The 23,799-nt window shown below is 49.5% G+C and overlaps 1 protein-coding gene across 4 annotated transcripts; it reads left to right on the top strand.

Annotated features, from left to right (window-relative positions):
• Positions 1-376: 376 nt before the first annotated feature.
• abcd3a (ATP-binding cassette, sub-family D (ALD), member 3a) lies at positions 377-23,780 on the top strand. 4 transcript variants are annotated; one of them, XM_026179219.1, is made up of 23 exons: positions 377-576; positions 1,088-1,118; positions 1,208-1,306; positions 2,187-2,275; positions 3,497-3,566; positions 3,814-3,911; positions 4,343-4,466; positions 5,726-5,782; positions 6,536-6,678; positions 6,751-6,820; positions 7,003-7,072; positions 7,224-7,321; positions 8,885-8,976; positions 9,174-9,265; positions 9,343-9,409; positions 9,485-9,548; positions 9,771-9,848; positions 9,930-9,995; positions 10,344-10,433; positions 10,502-10,621; positions 20,585-20,689; positions 21,458-21,514; positions 22,302-23,780. In XM_026179219.1, exons 1-23 carry the CDS (start codon positions 470-472, stop codon positions 22,377-22,379), a joined length of 1,965 nt encoding a protein of 654 aa, XP_026035004.1. In that variant the 5' UTR covers positions 377-469; the 3' UTR covers positions 22,380-23,780. The 4 variants fall into 4 exon arrangements, with proteins under 4 accessions (XP_026035004.1, XP_026035005.1, XP_026035003.1 ...); XM_026179220.1 differs by lacking the exon at positions 3,497-3,566 and adding an exon at positions 2,546-2,615; XM_026179218.1 differs by lacking the exons at positions 377-576; positions 3,497-3,566 and adding an exon at positions 2,546-2,615 and having other exon boundaries at positions 585-1,118.
• The last annotated feature ends 19 nt before the right edge of the window (positions 23,781-23,799 follow it).

Raw genomic sequence — 23,799 nt, 5'->3', positions numbered from 1 at the left:
TCTAAAGCTGGGTTACATCTTAAACTAATTGAGCTAATTTAAGTTAGAATTTAACTTCTATATAAAAAGAACTTTACAGGTACTTTAAAATGACTAAACCACAAAAACAACACATGCTATTGTAAAGTAAGTGCAGCTTTGATTTAATACTGCGTTCACATGCTTATTTTTTGCATAGACATTTAGACATGATGATTTGTTTTTTGTATGTACATTTATTCACTGACTGTTTTCATTCATTGTTACTGATCTCTTTGGCAGTTCATCCATTCCTATATGCATTTGTACTTGACGCGTCAAAGTAAAAATAGATAAATAATAATAATGATAATTTACTATTATTATTATTATTGCAGCCACAGGTAGGTGGCAGTAATGCATCTCTATAGTCGTTGTCAGCCGCCGATACAGAAGAAGAAGACTTCGTCCGAAAGACCGTGGAGCGCAGGCCGGTCGTTGTGTCCCAGTCATGGCGGGTTTCAGTAAATATCTGACAGCTAGGAACTCCTCCATAGCGGGCAGCATTTTGTTTGTGTTCGTGCTGCTGAAGCACAGGAAGCGGACCAAGTCAAACAGGTAAGCGGCTGCTGTGTGTCGCTCAGCAGCTGGTTGTCAGCGACAGTCATGCTACTGAGGAGCGGCTAGCAGCTGACAGGCGACCTGCCGCTGCTCGGCGCTCCCGAGGCTCCTTTCTAAGCAGGCACGTTTTCTGTGTGCTCTTCGGGGTCCTCTTGTTTCGGCATACATCCCAACACGAACAGAAATAACGTGTTCCCGACACACTGTCGCACAGCCAGGATTCTGTGGCTTGGTGTCTTCTACTGTTTCTTTCTCAGTAATGTCGTACTGTCAGCCAAAGTTGTGTGTGTAATCTAATAAGCTAGTGTGTAGTTATCTGTCAGCCACGACAGCAGTAACCCCGCTGGCAGGTGACGTGGTGAATGTTGTGGGAAAGAGGTCGCTCTGAGGCGGTGAAGGCTGAGGCTGTAGTCCCGTGTGTGAGTCCTGTAAACGGGCCTCATGCTACAGGATGGCAGCGGAGGCCACAGTTACCAGCGTGTTTATCGTTTAATGCCCTGTTTTTCAGAGGAAGCTCAGACCTGGTGCTGAACACGCAGGTATGTTGAAACACCCTGAGCGGAGTGTCCAAAGTCTACATAATACTTAGTTTGGTGCATTTAATTCTTGTCTGAACCTCTTCATGCAGAAGGATGGCAAAAAAGATCGCGCAGCTGTGGACAAAGTTTTCTTCCTCCGGATCCTCCGGATCCTCCGGGTCTTGGTGCCTCGCGTTTTCTGCATGGAGGTAAGAGTGGACTCGAACCAGCGACCGCCTGCACTCACTGCTCTCTTCATATAGGTGCTTTGGTTCGACTCCAGGCCAGTGGACAGTTCATCATGCCGGTGTAGACATGCTGCACATTTCTTCTGATCGCGGCCCTTACATGGATGTTGCGTTTGAAGGCTTCATGCATGGTGTACACACTGCATCCCTTATTCTAGAAACTAGCAGAAGAGCCAGTACAGACCCTCACATATCTGTAGGACCTCCCAGAATACAAAGCGTACGTGGCTCCGGAAAGTTCCGGATCAGCAGGTTGCTTTGGTTCGTGTCACAGTGAGGTTACTGTGTTCACATCATTGTCAGTGAAATGAACACAGCAGGTGTATGGATATGGTACTCTGACAGTAATGACCTGATGATAAGGTCGTAGTGATACCAGCTCTTCATCTTTGCTTCCTTCTGGTCAGCATTATGTTGAAGGCACCTGTTGCCAGTCCTCCCATTGAAACGTACTGGTGCCCGTGGTGTTCGATTGGCCGCTCTCTGACATTTTCATAGTTATTGGTATTAAATTGTGATTCTAGTTTTGTGACAGCCCTAATCACTGAGGCCTTTCACCTATTTGACCAGTGATGACTGGGCCAACCATAAACATTGAGTCTGGTAATGGTTGAAAGATACTGGGAAACAGTTTCCACAGCGTTGCTGTGATTGCAGCAGAGCCCTTTGACACAGAGACAATAACTCCACAAGTCAAGGTCGCCGCCACATGGCTGCTCCTGGTCTCGTCTTATCTCATCAGTTCATTAGATACGAGCAGAGTCAAAGGTAGGACCATAAACATCTGCAGTCTTTTACACACTAACCAGTCTGTGGGCGCTGTCTCCCCTCTCCTCCACAGGCTGGCTACCTGATGTTTATTGCTGCCATGCTGGTGGCCAGAACCTACTGTGACGTGTGGATGATCCAGAACGGGACCATGATCGAAAGGTCAGGCTTCAGTGTTTACGATGTTTCTTTGTGTTACAGGAGTAAATCAGACGACACAAAGATGAGACGGTGATAAATCACTAGAGTGGGGGGCGGGGCAGTGTGTGGTCGTAGCGTCGGCGATGTTGATGCCCTACCAGGCCGAAGCAGAGCAGGGGGCGTTCCCGGCTTTCTCTGCTGCTGCTCACACAATGAAAGTTTGAAAACGTAACGTGGATTCTGCTTTGCTGTCTTTACAGGAACTGATGACTGTGTTTTGGTTCTTCACAGTGGTATTATAAGCAGAGACAGCTGTGTGTTCAACACGCACTTTTGTTCCTACATGTCAGTCATACCAGGGGTAACTGTCAACAAGTGCTGTGTTAGAAGAAGCCATTAACATGGTAGCTCTAACATCTGCTTTGTGTGCGGTCTGTGAGGTACAACGCTGACCTGTGGTCGTCATGGGGACGTGTAACATCCTGGCACAGGTTCACTGGAATGCTGTTCAGTGTGTGCTCATTACTCCGGCCGCCGGCTCTGGATCAGCTGGCTCGACCTGCAGCTGGTCAGACGTGGCGTGTAGTATGAACTTGTTCTGCTTCAGAGACTGTGTGCGCCGTTTCAAGTGTCACATGACCCTGGCACACAAAGCGCTGCGTACGAGTGCTGCATCTTTGTAGGAGCAGTGAAAGGCGCTGCATTGTTGAGAAGCGCCTGAAGCTGAGTTTTTCAAACGCAGACTTGTTCTGTGTGCACTCTGCAAATGTCAGAAACCCAGGAGAGAGAGAGAGCTGGGCGGGACCCAGATGTGCTTTGATCCATGTCTTCACGGTGGAGACCGTCACGCTCTGATCCCGGAGTCGAAGCTGCTGGAGAGCAGACTGAACTACTGTTGATTATAGATTTGATATTGCTGCAGATGTTGAATTACGAGCACACACTGCACTTGGGTTTGGGCTGCCATATTTTGTTATTTTTCTGTGCGATTAGGTGGATCTGACAAATATTTGTAATGTATGTAACAAATGCAGTTTACACATGGCCCAGTGACGCCTCAGGCCTCTGTGCACAGCAGCTAATAACATGGAAATGCATAGATTGAGTAGTGTTCCAGTGTTGCTCCGTGTCAGGATCCACCGTCCTCTTTGTGTCACATCATAAATTGCACACAGCAAGCTTCAGTGTTTGTCTCTGACCTTGGCTTTGTTTGCTCATCTTTGTTCTTGTTGTGGTTTGCAGTGCAATTATTGGTCGTTCCACTAAAGATTTCAAGATCTGCTTGTTGAAGTTTATTGAATTCATGCCAATTGTAAGTGTGAACTCTGGAGTCCTGAGGTTTGTGACACCCACATCCCATCATCACACTAGCATGATCTGCTTGGCTAACTGTGTGACTGACTGCTTTTCATGGCACAGAAACTGGTGTAATTATCACACTGACATAAACTGAGCATGGCTGATTGTTGTAGTTTGCATGGCTTTCATCACCTCGAGCTGTGTTCCTGCACGCTGTTCTCCTGGGAGCTTTCTTTGAATGTCTGACTGGCTGTTTCCAGATATCCTTGGTGAACAACTTCCTGAAGTTTGGTCTGAATGAGCTGAAGCTGAGGTTTCGTGAGAGGCTAACCCAGCATCTCTACAACCAGTACCTGCAGTAAGTACACCAGTGATGCTGTGCTCGTCGTGTGCAGAGGGTTTCACCTTCAGTGCATGTGAGACACTGACAGCAGCAGGGTTAGGCTGCTGTATTTAAACTTCAGTGAAACGAGTGGCTTTGTTTGCTAAATCTGGGGAGCAGATGTGAGACGGTGTCAGTCGGCTGTGGTGTTGAAGCCTCTGTGTGCCTGTGGTCACTGAACACCTGGAGCATGTTGTTCAAATGCATGTAAGCCAGGCCTGTGTGGCTGCAGCGTTCTCTTGTTTGCTACTATCAGCTCGGCACTACTGAACTTTGACCCTGCAGATGTAACTGAGGAGAGCCAAAGCAAACAGCGTCAGCCTCTCTTCCATCACAGGGACTCTGACCCGACTGGTAGTGATTAGAGCTGTTGTGTGATTGCTGCACTCTGTTTCCTGCTTCTTCAGAGGTTACACTTACTACAAAATGGGAAACTTGGACAACCGTGTAGCCAACGCAGACCAGCTGCTGACACAGGATGTGGAGAAGTTCTGCAACAGTGTGGTGGATCTGTACTCCAACGTCAGCAAGGTACTCCCATACATGTTAATGATCAATCAGCTGCACTCCCCCATCATGCAGGTGTAATTCGGCCACAGTGGGATGTAAATCCACTGTACACATCAGAGTATCATCACCCCGTGGGGCGGGTGGATGGAGAGCAAGGTGACACCGCAGAGTCAAACTGATATCATGGATATATGTAGTAAAAACCTCTGACTGCAATAATTTAACAAGATCGTCGCCTGGGCTTTGAAATGGATAGCAGAGGTGTGGTTACCAGGAGGCTGAGGGTGCAGTGGTGGGAGGACTGGGCCACATCACACCGTTCACTGTGATACCAGTATAATGTGCAGAGCTGGCTGAGTTTCTGTCCGTCACATAGGCACCGAAGCACTTTTTTTTTGAAGAACATGCAAGCGGCCGTCGTTATTACCGTCTTTTTCACAAAAGAAGCCACACTTAAAATCAATCCTTTGATTTTCTCAAAAATCGACAGTGCGCCTTATGTATGAATTCTGGTTGTGCTTACTGACCTCAAACCGATTTTATGTCCACGGCGCTCATGTCAAAATGTTTCAGTACAACTTTGCTAAGCTACGAAGCCGCAGACTGGAGCCTGGTGGAGTGATGCGCACTGTGATACGCACTGTGCTTCAACATAATATTACAGTATTGTGTGCATAAGGAGCCCAAATGGCTCCTGTTAAGACATGTGCATGAAGTGGATTTTAAAGTCCATCAGTGGCGCAGTCGATCATGAGAACAGAGCAGCTGTGAGAGAATTCAACATTAATGAATCGATGGTACAAAGTGCAGGAAGCAAGAAGAACGAGTCGAGTTTGGTTTTCTTATAATCCCAAAAAAGACATGTTTGACTTATTTATTGGGCACACTGCAAAGCAGCTCTTTAGCTAGTGTGGATATACATGCTGAGGATATGTCGGCCAGTTTCCACTGGAAATGCCTTTTGGTTAAGCTGTTGCATTGTTGTACAGCTGCACATAAAACAGCTGCTTGTTCAAGTGAAAAAGTATTTTGTCTCGCGCCAGTTATATCGTTATCACACATTTTCAAATATATGGTGATAAATATTTTTGGCCATATTGCCCTGCCCCAGTGGTGGGGCCGCCCTCTACCACGTGGGCGGGGCTTTCTGTGCGGGACGTGTTTGCGTCTGTAGCTACAGCTGTTCACTTTCTGTTTGGTGTCTCTGCAGCAGCTCTGGACTCGTGAGGCCTGCTGTGGCGTTTCCCTGTGTCTAACTCTTTCCTGTTTGTGTCCTGCAGCCTCTGTTAGATATTGGCCTGTACATCTTCAAACTGACAAGTGCCATCGGTGCCCAGGTAAGCAAGTTTCCAAGAAATGTCTTTATTTTGGGATGGAACGAGTACAATGATTCCTGTTGGTTCTCAGGTCTGTGTGATCAGCACTGTCAGCTGTAGGCTTGTCTGGGCTGGTTGTAGCAGGACTCCTGAGTCAGCAGAAATCACCTTCCTCCTCATCATGAAACGCTTCCTGTCTTTCCCTCTGCTACAAATCACCCTGACATCTGCATCTCCTCCATCTAGCTGTCCAACAAGAGGAGAGCTGCTGCTTGAAGCCCTCTGTGTACATGTGTGCTCACACAGCTTTCTTCCACAGTATGACTGTTGTGCGTTACCACAGCTCCCATTGTGTGCTTCCACAAAGACATGCTTCTGGCCTTCCCTTCTTTAGGCGTCTGTCAGTGTGCATGTTTCTTTAATTTGTGCGTTGGAGGACAGAGCTTGGTCCAAAGCCTGCGATGGCTGAAGGTCGGTGGGTCGATCGCTGTCTGGTCCAACATAAACACCTAAAGTTCTCCTTCTGAACTCAAACAATCCCGAGGTTGTGCTACTGTGTTGTACCAGAATAAACGTGTCTAACCAGAGTTCAGGTGGCCTCCAATAGTACTGAAGTATTTCTACTCAATCAAAGGACTGTCGAAGTCGTTTTTGACCAGGATATTTCCTCCAGTGAGGGTCCACCTCCTTACATCTGTTACGTCTTCTCATTGTTTGCCGCGGGCACATCTTAAGCTCAGGTGTGCTGCTGTCTCTGTATTCATCATCACCTAGGGTCCAGCCAGCATGATGGTCTACCTGCTGATCTCAGGGCTGTTCCTGACCAGATTAAGGAGGCCAGTAGGCAAGATGACCGTGACTGAGCAGCGTTACGAGGGCGAGTACCGCTACGTGAACTCTCGCCTCATCACCAACAGGTAAGCCTGTCAGCCACTCGTCTGTTACTGTGCAGGCCTGGCGTGTTTGTTAACGATGCATCTTCTCATCAGTGAGGAGATTGCCTTCTACAATGGGAACAAGAGGGAAAAACAGACCATTCATAGCGTTTTCCAGAAACTGGTGAGTAGCCCTGGGTTACCCAGGCTGAGGGACTGTGCTTGACCTCAGTAAGTACTCATGTAGAGAAACTTAGAAGATGCAAACATTTTGCTTTTGAAGGATGAAACCAGTAAAGCAGGAGAAATGTCCAGTTCCTGGTAACTAGAGTGAATATGGGAGTGTAATCCAGACTGTCCTTCCAGGTGGACCACCTGCATGACTTCATCTTCTTCCGGTTCTCTATGGGTGTCGTGGACAGTATAATTGCTAAGTGTAAGTAGCTGTTTTGCTGACGTGCTCCTCGTCCAGTCCTCCACCGAGCATCAGTAACAGCCTGTAACTGATAGAATGAAGCCATTTTCATCACGTTCACCCCAACAACATAAAGCGTCGTCCTGTGTGTGCACGTGCTGTTCCTTTGCAGATCTGGCCACCGTGGTGGGATATCTGGTGGTTAGCCGGCCGTTCCTGAACCTTTCCCATCCACGGCACACACACAGCACACACTCGGAGCTGCTGGAGGTGAGCGGAGCTGTACTGTAACTTAACACGCGTCTGAAAGAGTACTTTATAAATCCTGACATTTGTTAAAGCCGCGATGATCTAGATTACAAATGTAATAATGAACTGTAGCTTCTGTCAGCATCGCTAGAACAACCTTGACTTTGTCCTCTGATAGCACTGTGGCAGCAGGAGGTACAGTCTGAGGTGTAACCTGGCAGCATCAGACGGGACGAACAGGTGTTACGTTGAGTTTGGGATCGTGGCATTAACGGGGAGAGGGGGGCTCAAAAGAGACTTTTCTTTCTTATTCTCATTTAAAATGTCTCGCTTTTATTAAATAATTATCTGAATCTTACAAAGTGGTGATCGGATTAAATGTATAGAAGTCCATTACTGTATATAGGAGCTATTACGTCTAATATACTCTAGTAAGCTACAGTACTTTTTCCTTTGGGAACCATCTGTGCAGTTCTGTTGAAGAACGATGTTGAATCCACAGATATTGTAGAAAAATTGATTTCTGTGCTTTGGTTTTACATGTGCATTAAATTAAAGTTGATTATGTCGATTAAGCATTGTGAGGTGGACGGTGGTTACCTAATATTGTTGCTATAAGTTGGCGACCCTGTTAGTTAGTTTAATATTTCTGCTAAGTACTCTTTAAAATACCAGAATAGGGAGGATGGTGCAGGTTTAACTTTATTAGATTGATCAGTGTTGCTGAACTATAAGATGTTTTGGCTGCAGTGTATTCTGTGTATAACAGAATAGCTTCAGTCTCTTGTTTTTAAAAACTTGAGTATGAACTTATACAAAATGCAGCAAGATATTTATAAAAAAGACACTATATCAGATTAATTTAGGTATCGGCAGATATCCAAATTTGTGGTATCGGACATAAAAAGTGTTCTGGTGCCATGTGTAGTGTGGCACTGCAGACCTGTGGCTTTCTATTCAATGGTAAGGATGCGTTTCAGGTCATTATGTAACAAACAGGAAAGTAAAGTAAACACTTCTGTGCAATATGTGTGATGCATTACACTTTAGAGCACCAACTCTAACACTGATCACAGCAAAGAGGGGACATGCAGCATGCAATTATATTGCACACTATGCTGCGATGCTGTTGACTCTCAGAGCGGAGTTATATATGGATCATGGAATGGGAATTCCCACTGGTGTGTCCAGCCTCCTGTGGCAACAGTGGAGTATGTGGAGGATGAAGTGTTGCCTTTAAATGGCTCCGTGCTTCAGTCTATCTGCTGCCAGGCTCCGCCTCCAACTATCCGGGAGCTCCGTGCCGACTGATTCCAGATCTGTGAAAGGGTCCATGATTGATTTGATTTTTCAGGGTGTCTGTGAACTCGGATTCTGTCCTGATCATTTTCATCTCTGTCCAATGATGTGGCGTCCCTTCAGTCCTCATGTTAGACGTCCAGCATAATTAGTTTTCACACATAGATTTAATGCTTTATTAACTGTATGTTTATGCTGCAGTCGGGACGTGCAGCAGGAGCGCAGCTTTAACAAACTGCTGTAGTAATGTTTGGGCTTTGAGGTTTGACTGATTGCTGTTCGTAGGACTACTACCAGAGCGGCAGGATGCTGCTGAGAATGTCCCAGGCCCTGGGCAGGATTGTTCTGGCTGGCCGGGAGATGAGCCGGCTCTCAGGGTGAGTGTGCAGAAGGGGGAGCTGTGCTTTGAGCCAATATTTCCTTAGAGCTTAGATTTGACTGCTCATCTTTAAATGGATAATAATGTCCTACAGCACTGGCATGATGAGCGCTGGCTGTCTGGGTTGTGTAGTGTGTTTCCAAACACAGCTGGTGTGCTGTTCACTGAGGATGTGTTGAATTGTGCCCCCGACAGGTTCACGGCTCGTATCGTTGAACTGATGAAGGTGCTCAAGGACCTTAATGCTGGCAAATACGAGCGCACCATGGTGTCCCAGCAGGAGAAGGGTACGCATGAGTCCTGATGTACTGTGAAGTGGATTTGCGACAGCTGCCATCATCATTTGTTTTTCCGCTGTGTTTAGAAGCAGATGCTGCAGAGAAACTGGTCCCGGGCAGTGGTCAAATTATTAACAAAGACAACCTCATCAAGTATGTGCTGCTTGTGTGGTTTCACTTTGTGCTTTAGTGCGATATCGAGTGTGATTTATGTTTTCCTCTCTGCAGATTTGAGAATACTCCCCTAGCAACACCCAATGGAGACATCCTGATCAGAAATCTTACGTTTGAAGTAAAGTGTGCATGCATTACCTCATCTCCATCGAGTACTACGACATGTTTTAGGATCAAATACTTATTTCACTCAGTGGTGTGCTGACACAGTTCAAACTTTTCGTGGCTGCATGTATGTGTGATGCTGTCTACCTGAGATCAGCCGGGGCTCAGATAGCTTTGTCCCTGTGTCTGATGTTCAATGGGACGTTGTGTAGACGCTGTTCTCTCTTTTCTGAAGGTGAAGTCTGGCACTAATGTTCTTGTGTGTGGACCCAACGGCTGTGGGAAGAGCTCCCTGTTCAGGGTGCTGGGAGAGGTAGGGCTGCACCATCAGTAATCAGTTTCATCTCAAGCTGGTTTTACTTTTATGATGTGGATTTATTTGGTTGTGTTTTAGCTGTGGCCTCTGTTTGGTGGGCATCTGACAAAACCTGAGAGGGGGAAGCTTTTCTACGTCCCACAGGTGAGTCTTCAGGAGGCGATGTGTGAGCTTTACTTTAACTCTGATGCAGTTTGAGGAAGATGGTCTCTAAAAATGAGACGGGATAAAACACAACACTGTCAGAGTTTATTTATAGACTATTTATAGGCTTCCTGCACTTTTCACAACCTCCCTGTTCACCAGGAGCATGCTAGTGTGTTAAAGCCTCCTGTGTGTAAACACAGGTCTGAGCGATTCTTCAGTAGATGCCCAAATATTGTTTGGAGTGTAGGTCTCTGCGGAGATGTTACCCACAACACGTTTAAGGGTCAGCTTGGAAAGCACAGCATTAATGCATCCCTTCACAAGTCCTCCTCTGTTTCTGTCCAGAGACCCTACATGACTCTGGGTTCTCTGAGGGACCAAGTCATTTACCCCGACACCCATGAAGAACAAAAAAGGAAAGGCATCTCTGATCAGGTACGACACTGCAGATTTCCTCCACACTGCCACTGTGTATGTGTGTATGACTCTATATTTGTGTACAGGTGCTGAAGGAATACCTGGATAATGTTCAGCTGGGTCACATCCTGGACCGGGAGGGCAGCTGGGATACTGTCCAGGACTGGATGGACGTTCTCAGTGGAGGGGAAAAACAGAGGATGGCTGTAAGGACTCAGTTGTACTTCTCCACATGCTGAAAAGCACACACCAGCCATTGGTTTGCATATTTATGCTGAACAGCCATAAACATGTGTTAAACTCTTCAGGCCTCCACTGACACCTCCACTGTCACCTCCACTGTCACCTCTACTGACACCTCTACTGACACCTCCACTGACACCTCTACTGACACCTCCACTGACACCTCCACTGACACCTCCACTGTCACCTCCACTGTCACCTCCACTACTGTCAACTCTACTGTCACCTCCACTGACACCTCTACTGACACCTCCACTGACACCTCCACTGACACCTCCACTGTCACCTCCACTGTCACCTCCACTACTGTCAACTCTACTGTCACCTCCACTGTCACCTCCACTGACACCTCTACTGTCACCTCCACTGTCACCTCCACTGTCACCTCTACTGTCACCTCTACTGTCACCTCCACTGTCACCTCCACTGACACCTCTACTGTCACCTCCACTGTCACCTCCACTGTCACCTCCACTGTCACCTCCACTGACACCTCCACTGTCACCTCCACTACTGTCAACTCTACTGTCAACTCTACTGACACCTCCACTGACACCTCCACTGTCACCTCCACTACTGTCACCTCCACTGTCACCTCCACTGTCACCTCCACTGTCACCTCCACTGTCACCTCTACTGTCACCTCTACTGTCACCTCTACTGTCACCTCTACTGTCACCTCCACTGTCACCTCTACTGTCACCTCTACTGACACCTCCACTGTCACCTCTACTGACACCTCCACTGTCACCTCTACTGTCACCTCCACTGTCACCTCCACTACTGTCAACTCTACTGTCACCTCCACTGTCACCTCTACTGTCACCTCTACTGACACCTCCACTGTCACCTCTACTGTCACCTCCACTGTCACCTCTACTGTCACCTCCACTGTCACCTCCACTACTGTCAACTCTACTGTCACCTCCACTGTCACCTCTACTGTCACCTCCACTGTCACCTCCACTGACACCTCCACTGACACCTCCACTGACACCTCCACTGACACCTCCACTGTCACCTCCACTGTCACCTCCACTGTCAACTCTACTATCACCTCCACTGTCACCTCTACTGTCACCTCCACTGTCACCTCCACTACTGTCAACTCTACTGACACCTCCACTGACACCTCCACTGTCACCTCCACTGTCACCTCCACTGTCACCTCTACTGACACCTCCACTGTCACCTCTACTGACACCTCCACTGTCACCTCCACTGACACCTCCACTGACACCTCCACTGACACCTTTACTGTCACCTCTACTGACACCTCCACTGTCACCTCTACTGACACCTCCACTGTCACCTCTACTGTCACCTCCACTGTCACCTCCACTGACACCTCCACTGTCACCTCCACTGTCACCTCCACTGTCACCTCCACTGACACCTCTACTGACACCTCCACTGTCACCTCCACTGTCACCTCCACTGTCACCTCTACTGACACCTCCACTGACACCTCCACTGTCACCTCCACTGTCACCTCCACTGTCACCTCCACTGACACCTCCACTGACACCTCCACTGTCACCTCTACTGACACCTCCACTGTCACCTCCACTGACACCTCCACTGACACCTCCACTGACACCTCTACTGACACCTCCACTGTCACCTCCACTGTCACCTCTACTGACACCTCCACTGACACCTCCACTGACACCTCCACTGACACCTCTACTGACACCTCCACTGTCACCTCTACTGACACCTCCACTGTCACCTCCACTGACACCTCCACTGACACCTTTACTGTCACCTCTACTGTCACCTCCACTGTCACCTCCACTGACACCTCCACTTTCACTTCTACTGACACCTCCACTGACACCTCCACTGTCACCTCCACTGTCACCTCTACTGTCACCTCCACTGTCACCTCTACTGTCACCTCCACTGACACCTCCACTGACACCTCCACTGACACCTCTACTGACACCTCCACTGTCACCTCCACTGACACCTCCACTGTCACCTCTACTGACACCTCCACTGTCACCTCCACTGACACCTCCACTTTCACTTCTACTGACACCTCCACTGACACCTCCACTGACACCTCCACTGTCACCTCCACTGACACCTCCACTGACACCTCCACTGTCACCTCCACTGACACCTCCACTGACACCTCTACTGTCACCTCCACTGACACCTCCACTGACACCTCCACTTTCACCTCTACTGACACCTCCACTGACACCTCCACTGACACCTCTACTGTCACCTCCACTTTCACCTCCACTGACACCTCCACTTTCACTTCTACTGACACCTCCACTGACACCTCCACTGACACCTCCACTTTCACTTCTACTGACACCTCCACTGACACCTCCACTGACACCTCCACTGACACCTCCACTTTCACCTCCACTGACACCTCCACTGACACCTCCACTGACACCTCCACTGACACCTCCACTGACACCTCCACTTTCACTTCTACTGACACCTCCACTGACACCTCTACTGACACCTCCACTGACACTTCTACTGACACCTCCACTGACACTTCTACTGTCACCTCCACTGTCACCTCCACTGTCACCTCCACTGTCACCTCCACTGACACCTCCACTGACACCTCCACTTTCACTTCTACTGACACCTCTACTGACACCTCCACTGACACCTCTACTGTCACCTCCACTTTCACCTCCACTGACACCTCTACTGACACCTCCACTTTCACTTCCACTGTCACCTCCACTGTCACCTCCACTGACACCTCCACTGACACCTCCACTGTCACCTCTACTGACACCTCTACTGACACCTCCACTGTCACCTCCACTGTCACCTCCACTGTCACCTCCACTGTCACCTCCACTGTCACCTCCACTGTCACCTCCACTGACACCTCCACTGACACCTCCACTGTCACCTCCACTGACACCTCCACTGACACCTCCACTGACACCTCCACTGTCACCTCTACTGTCACCTCCACTGACACCTCCACTGACACCTCCACTGACACCTCTACTGACACCTCTACTGACACCTCTACTGACACCTCCACTGTCACCTCCACTGACACCTCCACTGTCACCTCTACTGACACCTCCACTGACACCTCCACTTTCACTTCTACTGACACCTCCACTGACACCTCCACTGACACCTCCACTGACACCTCCACTGACACCTCTACTGTCACCTCTACTGTCACCTCTACTGACACCTCCACTGACACCTCCACTTTCACTTCTACTGACACCTCCACTGACACCTCCACTGACACCTCCACTGACACCTCCACTGTCACCTCCACTGTCACCTCCACTGACACCTCTACTGTCACCTCCACTGACACCTCCACTGACACCTCCACTTTCACCTCTACTGACACCTCTACTGACACCTCCACTGACACCTCCACTTTCACTTCTACTGACACCTCCACTGACACCTCCACTGACACCTCCACTTTCACTTCTACTGACACCTCCACTGACACCTCTACTGACACCTCCACTGACACCTCCACTGACACCTCCACTTTCACTTCCACTGACACCTCCACTGTCACCTCCACTGACACCTCTACTGACACCTCTACTGTCACCTCTACTGTCACCTCTACTGTCACCTCCACTGTCACCTCTACTGTCACCTCTACTGTCACCTCCACTGTCACCTCTACTGTCACCTCTACTGACACCTCCACTGTCACCTCTACTGTCACCTCTACTGACACCTCCACTGTCACCTCTACTGTCACCTCCACTGTCACCTCCACTACTGTCAACTCTACTGTCACCTCCACTGTCACCTCTACTGTCACCTCCACTGTCACCTCCACTACTGTCAACTCTACTGTCACCTCCACTGTCACCTCCACTGACACCTCCACTGACACCTCCACTGACACCTCCACTGACACCTCCACTGTCACCTCCACTGTCACCTCCACTGTCACCTCCACTGACACCTCCACTGTCAACTCTACTATCACCTCCACTGTCACCTCTACTGTCACCTCCACTGTCACCTCCACTACTGTCAACTCTACTGTCACCTCCACTGACACCTCCACTGACACCTCCACTGTCACCTCCACTGTCACCTCCACTGTCACCTCTACTGACACCTCCACTGTCACCTCCACTGTCACCTCCACTGACACCTCCACTGTCACCTCCACTGACACCTCCACTGACACCTCCACTGACACCTTTACTGTCACCTCTACTGACACCTCCACTGTCACCTCTACTGACACCTCCACTGTCACCTCTACTGACACCTCCACTGTCACCTCTACTGTCACCTCTACTGTCACCTCCACTGTCACCTCCACTGACACCTCCACTGTCACCTCCACTGACACCTCCACTGTCACCTCTACTGACACCTCTACTGACACCTCCACTGTCACCTCCACTGTCACCTCTACTGACACCTCCACTGTCACCTCTACTGACACCTCCACTGACACCTCCACTGTCACCTCCACTGTCACCTCCACTGTCACCTCCACTGTCACCTCCACTGACACCTCCACTGACACCTCCACTGACACCTCCACTGACACCTTTACTGACACCTTTACTGACACCTCCACTGTCACCTCCACTGTCACCTCCACTGACACCTCCACTGTCACCTCCACTGACACCTCCACTGTCACCTCCACTGTCACCTCCACTGTCACCTCTACTGTCACCTCCACTGTCACCTCCACTGACACCTCCACTGACACCTCCACTGACACCTCCACTGTCACCTCCACTGACACCTCCACTGACACCTCTACTGTCACCTCTACTGACACCTCCACTGTCACCTCTACTGACACCTCCACTGTCACCTCCACTGTCACCTCTACTGACACCTCTACTGACACCTCCACTGACACCTCTACTGACACCTCCACTGTCACCTCCACTGACACCTCCACTGACACCTCCACTGACACCTTTACTGTCACCTCTACTGTCACCTCTACTGTCACCTCCACTGACACCTCCACTGACACCTCCACTGACACCTCCACTGACACCTCCACTGTCACCTCCACTGACACCTCCACTGTCACCTCCACTGACACCTCCACTGTCACCTCCACTGACACCTCCACTTTCACTTCTACTGACACCTCCACTGACACCTCCACTGACACCTCCACTGTCACCTCCACTGACACCTCCACTGACACCTCCACTGTCACCTCCACTGACACCTCCACTGACACCTCCACTGTCACCTCCACTGACACCTCTACTGTCACCTCCACTGACACCTCCACTGACACCTCCACTTTCACCTCTACTGACACCTCTACTGACACCTCCACTGACACCTCCACTGACACCTCTACTGTCACCTCCACTGACACCTCCACTGACACCTCCACTTTCACTTCTACTGACACCTCTACTGTCACCTCCACTTTCACCTCCACTGACACCTCCACTTTCACTTCTACTGACACCTCCACTGACACCTCCACTGACACCTCCACTGACACCTCCACTTTCACTTCTACTGACACCTCCACTGACACCTCTACTGACACCTCCACTGACACCACCACTGACACCTCCACTTTCACTTCCACTGACACCTCCACTGTCACCTCCACTGACACCTCTACTGACACCTCCACTGTCACCTCTACTGTCACCTCTACTGTCACCTCTACTGTCACCTCCACTGTCACCTCTACTGACACCTCCACTTTCACTTCTACTGACACCTCCACTGACACCTCTACTGACACCTCCACTGACACCTCCACTGACACCTCCACTTTCACTTCCACTGACACCTCCACTGACACCTCCACTGACACCTCCACTTTCACTTCTACTGACACCTCCACTGACACCTCTACTGACACCTCCACTGACACTTCTACTGACACCTCCACTGACACTTCTACTGTCACCTCCACTGTCACCTCCACTGTCACCTCCACTGACACCTCCACTGACACCTCCACTTTCACTTCTACTGACACCTCCACTGACACCTCCACTGACACCTCTACTGTCACCTCCACTTTCACCTCCACTGACACCTCTACTGACACCTCCACTTTCACTTCCACTGTCACCTCCACTGTCACCTCCACTGACACCTCTACTGACACCTCCACTGTCACCTCTACTGACACCTCTACTGACACCTCCACTGTCACCTCCACTGTCACCTCCACTGTCACCTCCACTGACCCCTCCACTTTCACCTCTACTGTCACCTCTACTGTCACCTCCACTGTCACCTCCACTTTCACCTCCACTGACACCTCTACTGACACCTCCACTGTCACCTCCACTGACACCTCCACTGACACCTTTACTGTCACCTCTACTGTCACCTCCACTGACACCTCCACTGACACCTCCACTGACACCTCTACTGACACCTCCACTGTCACCTCCACTGACACCTCCACTGTCACCTCTACTGACACCTCCACTGTCACCTCCACTGACACCTCCACTTTCACTTCTACTGACACCTCCACTGACACCTCCACTGACACCTCCACTGTCACCTCCACTGACACCTCCACTGACACCTCCACTGTCACCTCCACTGACACCTCTACTGTCACCTCCACTGACACCTCCACTGACACCTCCACTTTCACCTCTACTGACACCTCTACTGACACCTCCACTGACACCTCCACTGACACCTCTACTGTCACCTCCACTGACACCTCCACTGACACCTCCACTTTCACTTCTACTGACACCTCTACTGTCACCTCCACTTTCACCTCCACTGACACCTCCACTTTCACTTCTACTGACACCTCCACTGACACCTCCACTGACACCTCCACTGACACCTCCACTGACACCTCCACTTTCACTTCTACTGACACCTCCACTGACACCTCTACTGACACCTCCACTGACACCTCCACTGACACCTCCACTTTCACTTCCACTGACACCTCCACTGACACCTCCACTGACACCTCCACTGACACCTCCACTTTCACTTCTACTGACACCTCCACTGACACCTCTACTGACACCTCCACTGACACTTCTACTGACACCTCCACTGACACTTCTACTGTCACCTCCACTGTCACCTCCACTGTCACCTCCACTGACACCTCCACTGACACCTCCACTTTCACTTCTACTGACACCTCTACTGACACCTCCACTGACACCTCTACTGTCACCTCCACTTTCACCTCCACTGACACCTCTACTGACACCTCCACTTTCACTTCCACTGTCACCTCCACTGTCACCTCCACTGACACCTCTACTGACACCTCCACTGTCACCTCTACTGACACCTCTACTGACACCTCCACTGTCACCTCCACTGTCACCTCCACTGTCACCTCCACTGACCCCTCCACTTTCACCTCTACTGTCACCTCTACTGTCACCTCCACTGTCACCTCCACTTTCACCTCCACTGACACCTCTACTGACACCTCCACTGTCACCTCCACTGACACCTCCACTGACACCTTTACTGTCACCTCTACTGACACCTCCACTGACACCTTTACTGTCACCTCTACTGTCACCTCCACTGTCACCTCCACTGACACCTCCACTTTCACTTCTACTGACACCTCCACTGACACCTCCACTGTCACCTCCACTGACACCTCCACTGACACCTCCACTGACACCTCCACTGACACCTCCACTGACACCTCCACTGTCACCTCCACTGTCACCTCCACTGTCACCTCCACTGACACCTCCACTTTCACTTCTACTGACACCTCCACTGACACCTCCACTGACACCTCCACTGTCACCTCCACTGACACCTCCACTGTCACCTCCACTGACACCTCCACTGTCACCTCTACTGTCACCTCCACTGACACCTCCACTTTCACCTCTACTGACACCTCTACTGACACCTCCACTGACACCTCCACTGACACCTCCACTGACACCTCCACTGACACCTCCACTTTCACTTCTACTGACACCTCTACTGTCACCTCCACTTTCACCTCCACTGACACCTCCACTTTCACTTCTACTGACACCTCCACTGACACCTCCACTGACACCTCCACTGACACCTCCACTGACACCTCCACTTTCACTTCTACTGACACCTCCACTGACACCTCCACTGACACCTCCACTGACACCTCCACTGACACCTCCACTGACACCTCCACTGACACCTCCACTTTCACCTCCACTGACACCTCCACTGACACCTCCACTGACACCTCCACTGACACCTCCACTTTCACTTCTACTGACACCTCCACTGACACCTCTACTGACACCTCCACTGACACTTCTACTGACACCTCCACTGACACTTCTACTGTCACCTCCACTGTCACCTCCACTGTCACCTCCACTGTCACCTCCACTGACACCTCCACTGACACCTCCACTTTCACTTCTACTGACACCTCCACTGACACCTCTACTGTCACCTCCACTGTCACCTCCACTGACACCTCCACTTTCACTTCTACTGACACCTCCACTGTCACCTCTACTGACACCTCCACTGTCACCTCTACTGACACCTCCACTGACACCTCTGTCACCTCCACTGTCACCTCCACTGTCACCTCCACTGTCACCTCCACTGTCACCTCCACTGACACCTCCACTTTCACTTCTACTGACACCTCTACTGACACCTCCACTGACACCTCTACTGTCACCTCCACTGACACCTCCACTTTCATTTCTACTGACACCTCTACTGACACCTCCACTGACACCTCTACTGTCACCTCCACTTTCACCTCCACTGACACCTCTACTGACACCTCCACTTTCACTTCCACTGTCACCTCCACTGTCACCTCCACTGTCACCTCCACTGTCACCTCTACTGACCCCTCCACTTTCACCTCTACTGTCACCTCCACTGTCACCTCCACTGTCACCTCCACTTTCACCTCCACTGACACCTCTACTGTCACCTCCACTGTCACCTCCACTGTCACCTCCACTGTCACCTCCACTGTCACCTCTACTGACCCCTCCACTTTCACCTCTACTGTCACCTCCACTGTCACCTCCACTGTCACCTCCACTGTCACCTCCACTGACACCTCTACTGACCCCTCCACTGTCACCTCCACTGTCACCTCTACTGTCACCTCCACTGACACCTCTACTGACACCTCTACTGACACCTCTACTGACACCTCCACTGTCACCTCCACTGTCACCTCCACTGACACCTCTACTGACACCTCTACTGACACCTCCACTGTCACCTCCACTGTCACCTCCACTTTCACCTCCACTGTCACCTCCACTGTCACCTCTACTGTCACCTCTACTGACACCTCCACTGACACCTCTACTGACACCTCTACTGACACCTCCACTGTCACCTCCACTGTCACCTCCACTGACACCTCTACTGACACCTCTACTGACACCTCTACTGACACCTCCACTGTCACCTCCACTGTCACCTCCACTGACACCTCTACTGACACCTCTACTGACACCTCCACTGTCACCTCCACTGTCACCTCCACTTTCACCTCCACTGACACCTCTACTGACACCTCCACTTTCACCTCCACTGACACCTCAATGTCACCTCCACTGTCACCTCCACTGTCACCTCTACTTACACCTCCACTGTCACCTCCACTGACACCTTTACTGTCACCTCTACTTACACCTCCACTGTCACCTCCACTGTCGCTCCTTTGTTTTTCTGGCCCAACCAGTCATGGTTTGGCAGATGCATGAAGTTTGGGCTTTCACCCTCTGCGGGGTCGGGCCTGCGGGGGATGAAAGCCCTTCTCTGCTTGCTAACAGACACATTTGAAGGAGCGCTTTATTCTCACACCTAAACCGGCAGTGTGATGCAGGAGTTGCCCTGTGGCTGTGGATTTGAGTATCATTTTCAGTCAACTGGTCAACTTTTGGAACAGCAGTGACTGACTTACCTAACACATCTATTTCATGTAGATGGCCAGACTGTTCTACCACAAGCCCCAGTTTGCGATCCTGGATGAGTGCACCAGTGCAGTGAGTGTGGATGTTGAGGATTACATCTACACCCATTGCAGGACGGTATGTCTTTGCATATACATAAATATAGCACATGAGCACATTCGTTTACGTCTGGGCCCACATTTGTTGGGGGGGCTCTGCTGAACTGGGGCCAGTTAGAGAGTGACTAAATTATGTGAACCTGCTCACTGGCACGACTCCTCCCGTCCAGTTTAATCATTTCTTCATTCAGTCATATCAAAGTGCATCTTGGAATTCATTGGTTTCTAGAAGTTTCCCTGTTTACAGAAACTGAACAGTTAAATGTTAGTTTGACTTCTCAGTGATGTCAGGGACTGACCTTGATCTGAATTCATTGCTTTCAGAATAGCATCTGTCCAGCGCCCTCCTTTAACTGTTGTCAGTCTAAACTGAAGCTGTCAAGTCACTGAATCCAGATCAACCTCAGAGGGCTCAGCCAGTCCTGAGCATGCAGCTTCTACTACTAACTCAGACACGCAGAAGCTGCTATCAGCTTTGAAGAAAGAGCAACAAAACTGAGGTGTTGGTCAAAAAGCTGAAAAGTCAGAAGCGTTAGTTAGTTAATCAGCCACCACACAGCTCACTGGCTGCTACCCAACAAGGCTCTCTGGCACTAGAGCTCACCTTTCTCTGGCCTGAAGTACCTTTAAACTCTGATGGGGGTCAGCTGTATGAACAGGTCCATTTGGAAGGAGGCCCTGCTGGGGCCGTAGCACACTATGAGCTTTTGCAGCAGGGTTGGAGATGATGTGGCAAAATCTCACCATGGTGTTCTTTAAAATGGGGGTTTGTTTTTTATCTCAACAGGTGGGCATCACCTTGTTCACTGTGTCTCACAGGAAATCCCTGTGGAAACATCATGAGGTAGGACTGGATGTTCTTATGATTCAAAGTGCAGATCCTGTCATTGTGTCAGCGCTCGGCTTCATTGTTGAGGCTGAGCAGACCACTCATAGTGCAGATTTGGGAGCAGTGAGTCTGTGCATAGTTCAGACTAACACGTCTGTAACGTTCAGTGATTAAGGCTTCAAACAAACTGTATTCAGGGTGGTTTGTTGTTTCAGGGGCACCAAAGCTTCCCCCCTCATCTACTCACTATGATTAGAAGCAGAGTCATTACGATGTCCAGTGTTGATAAACTGTACAGTATGTGATGTGCCACACACTGTGTAATGTTGGCCGCTGAGTCTCTTGATCTTATTGGTCGCGATCATGAAGAGAGGAATCCTATTGGTTGAAGCTGTGCTCGGATCCATGCTGTCACCGCTATGCTAACGTCAGTGAAACGGTCAATGCTACGATGTGCTGGTGCTTTTATGACTGAGCTTATCCTGAGCCTCCTTGATGTCTCATTGGATTACTGCTCATTAGTTTGTGCAGTATAGTCAACCAATGACAACAAAGTCTTTGTGTCACTGTAGAGTAACCTGTGAATAGTGACGGACCTCCCAGGTCTTCTTCATGTGTGTACAGAAACATGTTGATCTTGGTGCTTACTGTTACCTAACCATCTGACACGTGGTTACATTTGTAACTGGTCTCTTTGCTGTTGTAAACGACATCTTTGTATTGGTAAATGTGTTTTAACCCACTGGTCTCTTTATTTCTCTCCTTCCCACACTCACTCTGTGTTTCTGGATCTGTCCTGTAGTATTATCTGCACATGGATGGACGAGGAAACTACGAGTTCAAGCCCATCACAGAGGAAACAGTCGAGTTTGGTTCATAACTACCAGCTGCTGACACTGGCGCAGACTTCCTGTTGATTTAGAAACCCGTCCTGTGTTCTTTCTGTTTAGTGTTTTTGTTTGGTGGGTGGGTTGCACTCGTGGCAGCAGTTCAAACTACGCACTGTTAAATCCTTATCACTGTTGTCCTGTCGAAACAATAATTTGTTCACTGCCAAACGTCTGTTTCCGGCCTTTAGGCTATTTCACACTAAGAAGTAGACTCATGCTACTGTGTCACCACTGCAGTCATGGATCATAACAGTACCAGGTTTGCTTGTAATGAGGAGCAGGAGCTGTTCTTCATGTGAGTGTGATGCTGCCTACATGTGTCTGTCTGGGAGCTTCTGACTGAAGATGAGAGTTGACCGTTGGACGGTCCTTCACTCGTAATTAATGTTTTAATGAGCTCATTTATGGAAGCAGTTGTGAGGAGGCGAATCCTGTGGCATCACAAACACATCACACAGGACATCTCGCCTTGTTGCAACCACTCACATTTCTCACTCTGGGTCCGCCTCGCTCTCGGCTAACCTTTAGCTAAACTTGGTTCAGATTCACAATGACGGCTTATTTGTTTTTGTTTGTTGTTTTCAATTGTGGTACCAGGGGGACATCTGGCACTCCACCTACAGGTGACGACGCCAGCAAGCATTTCAACTTTCACATGTAGCTGTGGGTCATAACGAATACCTGTGGGGGAGTTTGTGGGGAGGGACCCCTTATCTGATGGCATAAATGTGCTTGCTGCTTCTGTCATTACTGGCTGTTTCCCCTCCTCTCAAAGCCGAAGGATAAAGGCCGTCTAAATGTGTCATGGAGTTAAAACAAGTTTGCTCGATGACTTTTTCTCTGGCTGTGGGACAAAGTTATCGAGGCCTGTGGTTGTTTCTTGTTAAACACATAAGTACTGTCACAGACGGCAGCCTGTAGTTTTCCAGAACTTTGCTCTTGTTTATAAAGCTGGTCTGAATATCTTGACTGTGTGATCGGACAAACAAACAGTGGAGAGATGGAGAAGCAGAATGCAGCTCGTTAAGCTCAGTGCAGCGTTTTTATGAAAAACTGTTGGTAACGGCACGAGCTGTGTTTCTGGAGCTCAAGTCATTTGAACCTGGTGGTTGTCAAGCTGCACCTTCTCCTGTTTTTGATCAGTGATGATAAAACTGGTCCACACTTAAACACCAAATCATGACTTTGAGCATTTCCCTTCCCGATGTGTCATTACTAATTTCCATGAATGAAATGTAGATTCTGTGGGTGGTGGGACTGTGTTTGTCTTGGGGGTTTGTACCTTATACTAATGTTTTAAAAATGTAAAGGGGAGCCTTAACTGTGTTGGTATTTTCTATAATTAATGTTATCTCACCTCAGATTAATGAAATAAAGAGTTGTAGAAACGATTTTTGTGTCTGTGCATCC

Source organism: Astatotilapia calliptera, chromosome 9 (genome assembly GCF_900246225.1).
Source record: "Astatotilapia calliptera chromosome 9, fAstCal1.2, whole genome shotgun sequence".
NCBI classification, from domain to species: Eukaryota; Metazoa; Chordata; class Actinopteri; order Cichliformes; family Cichlidae; genus Astatotilapia; species Astatotilapia calliptera.
The sequence above is the reverse complement of the archived record's forward strand: the minus strand, read 5'-3'. Positions and strand labels throughout refer to the sequence as shown.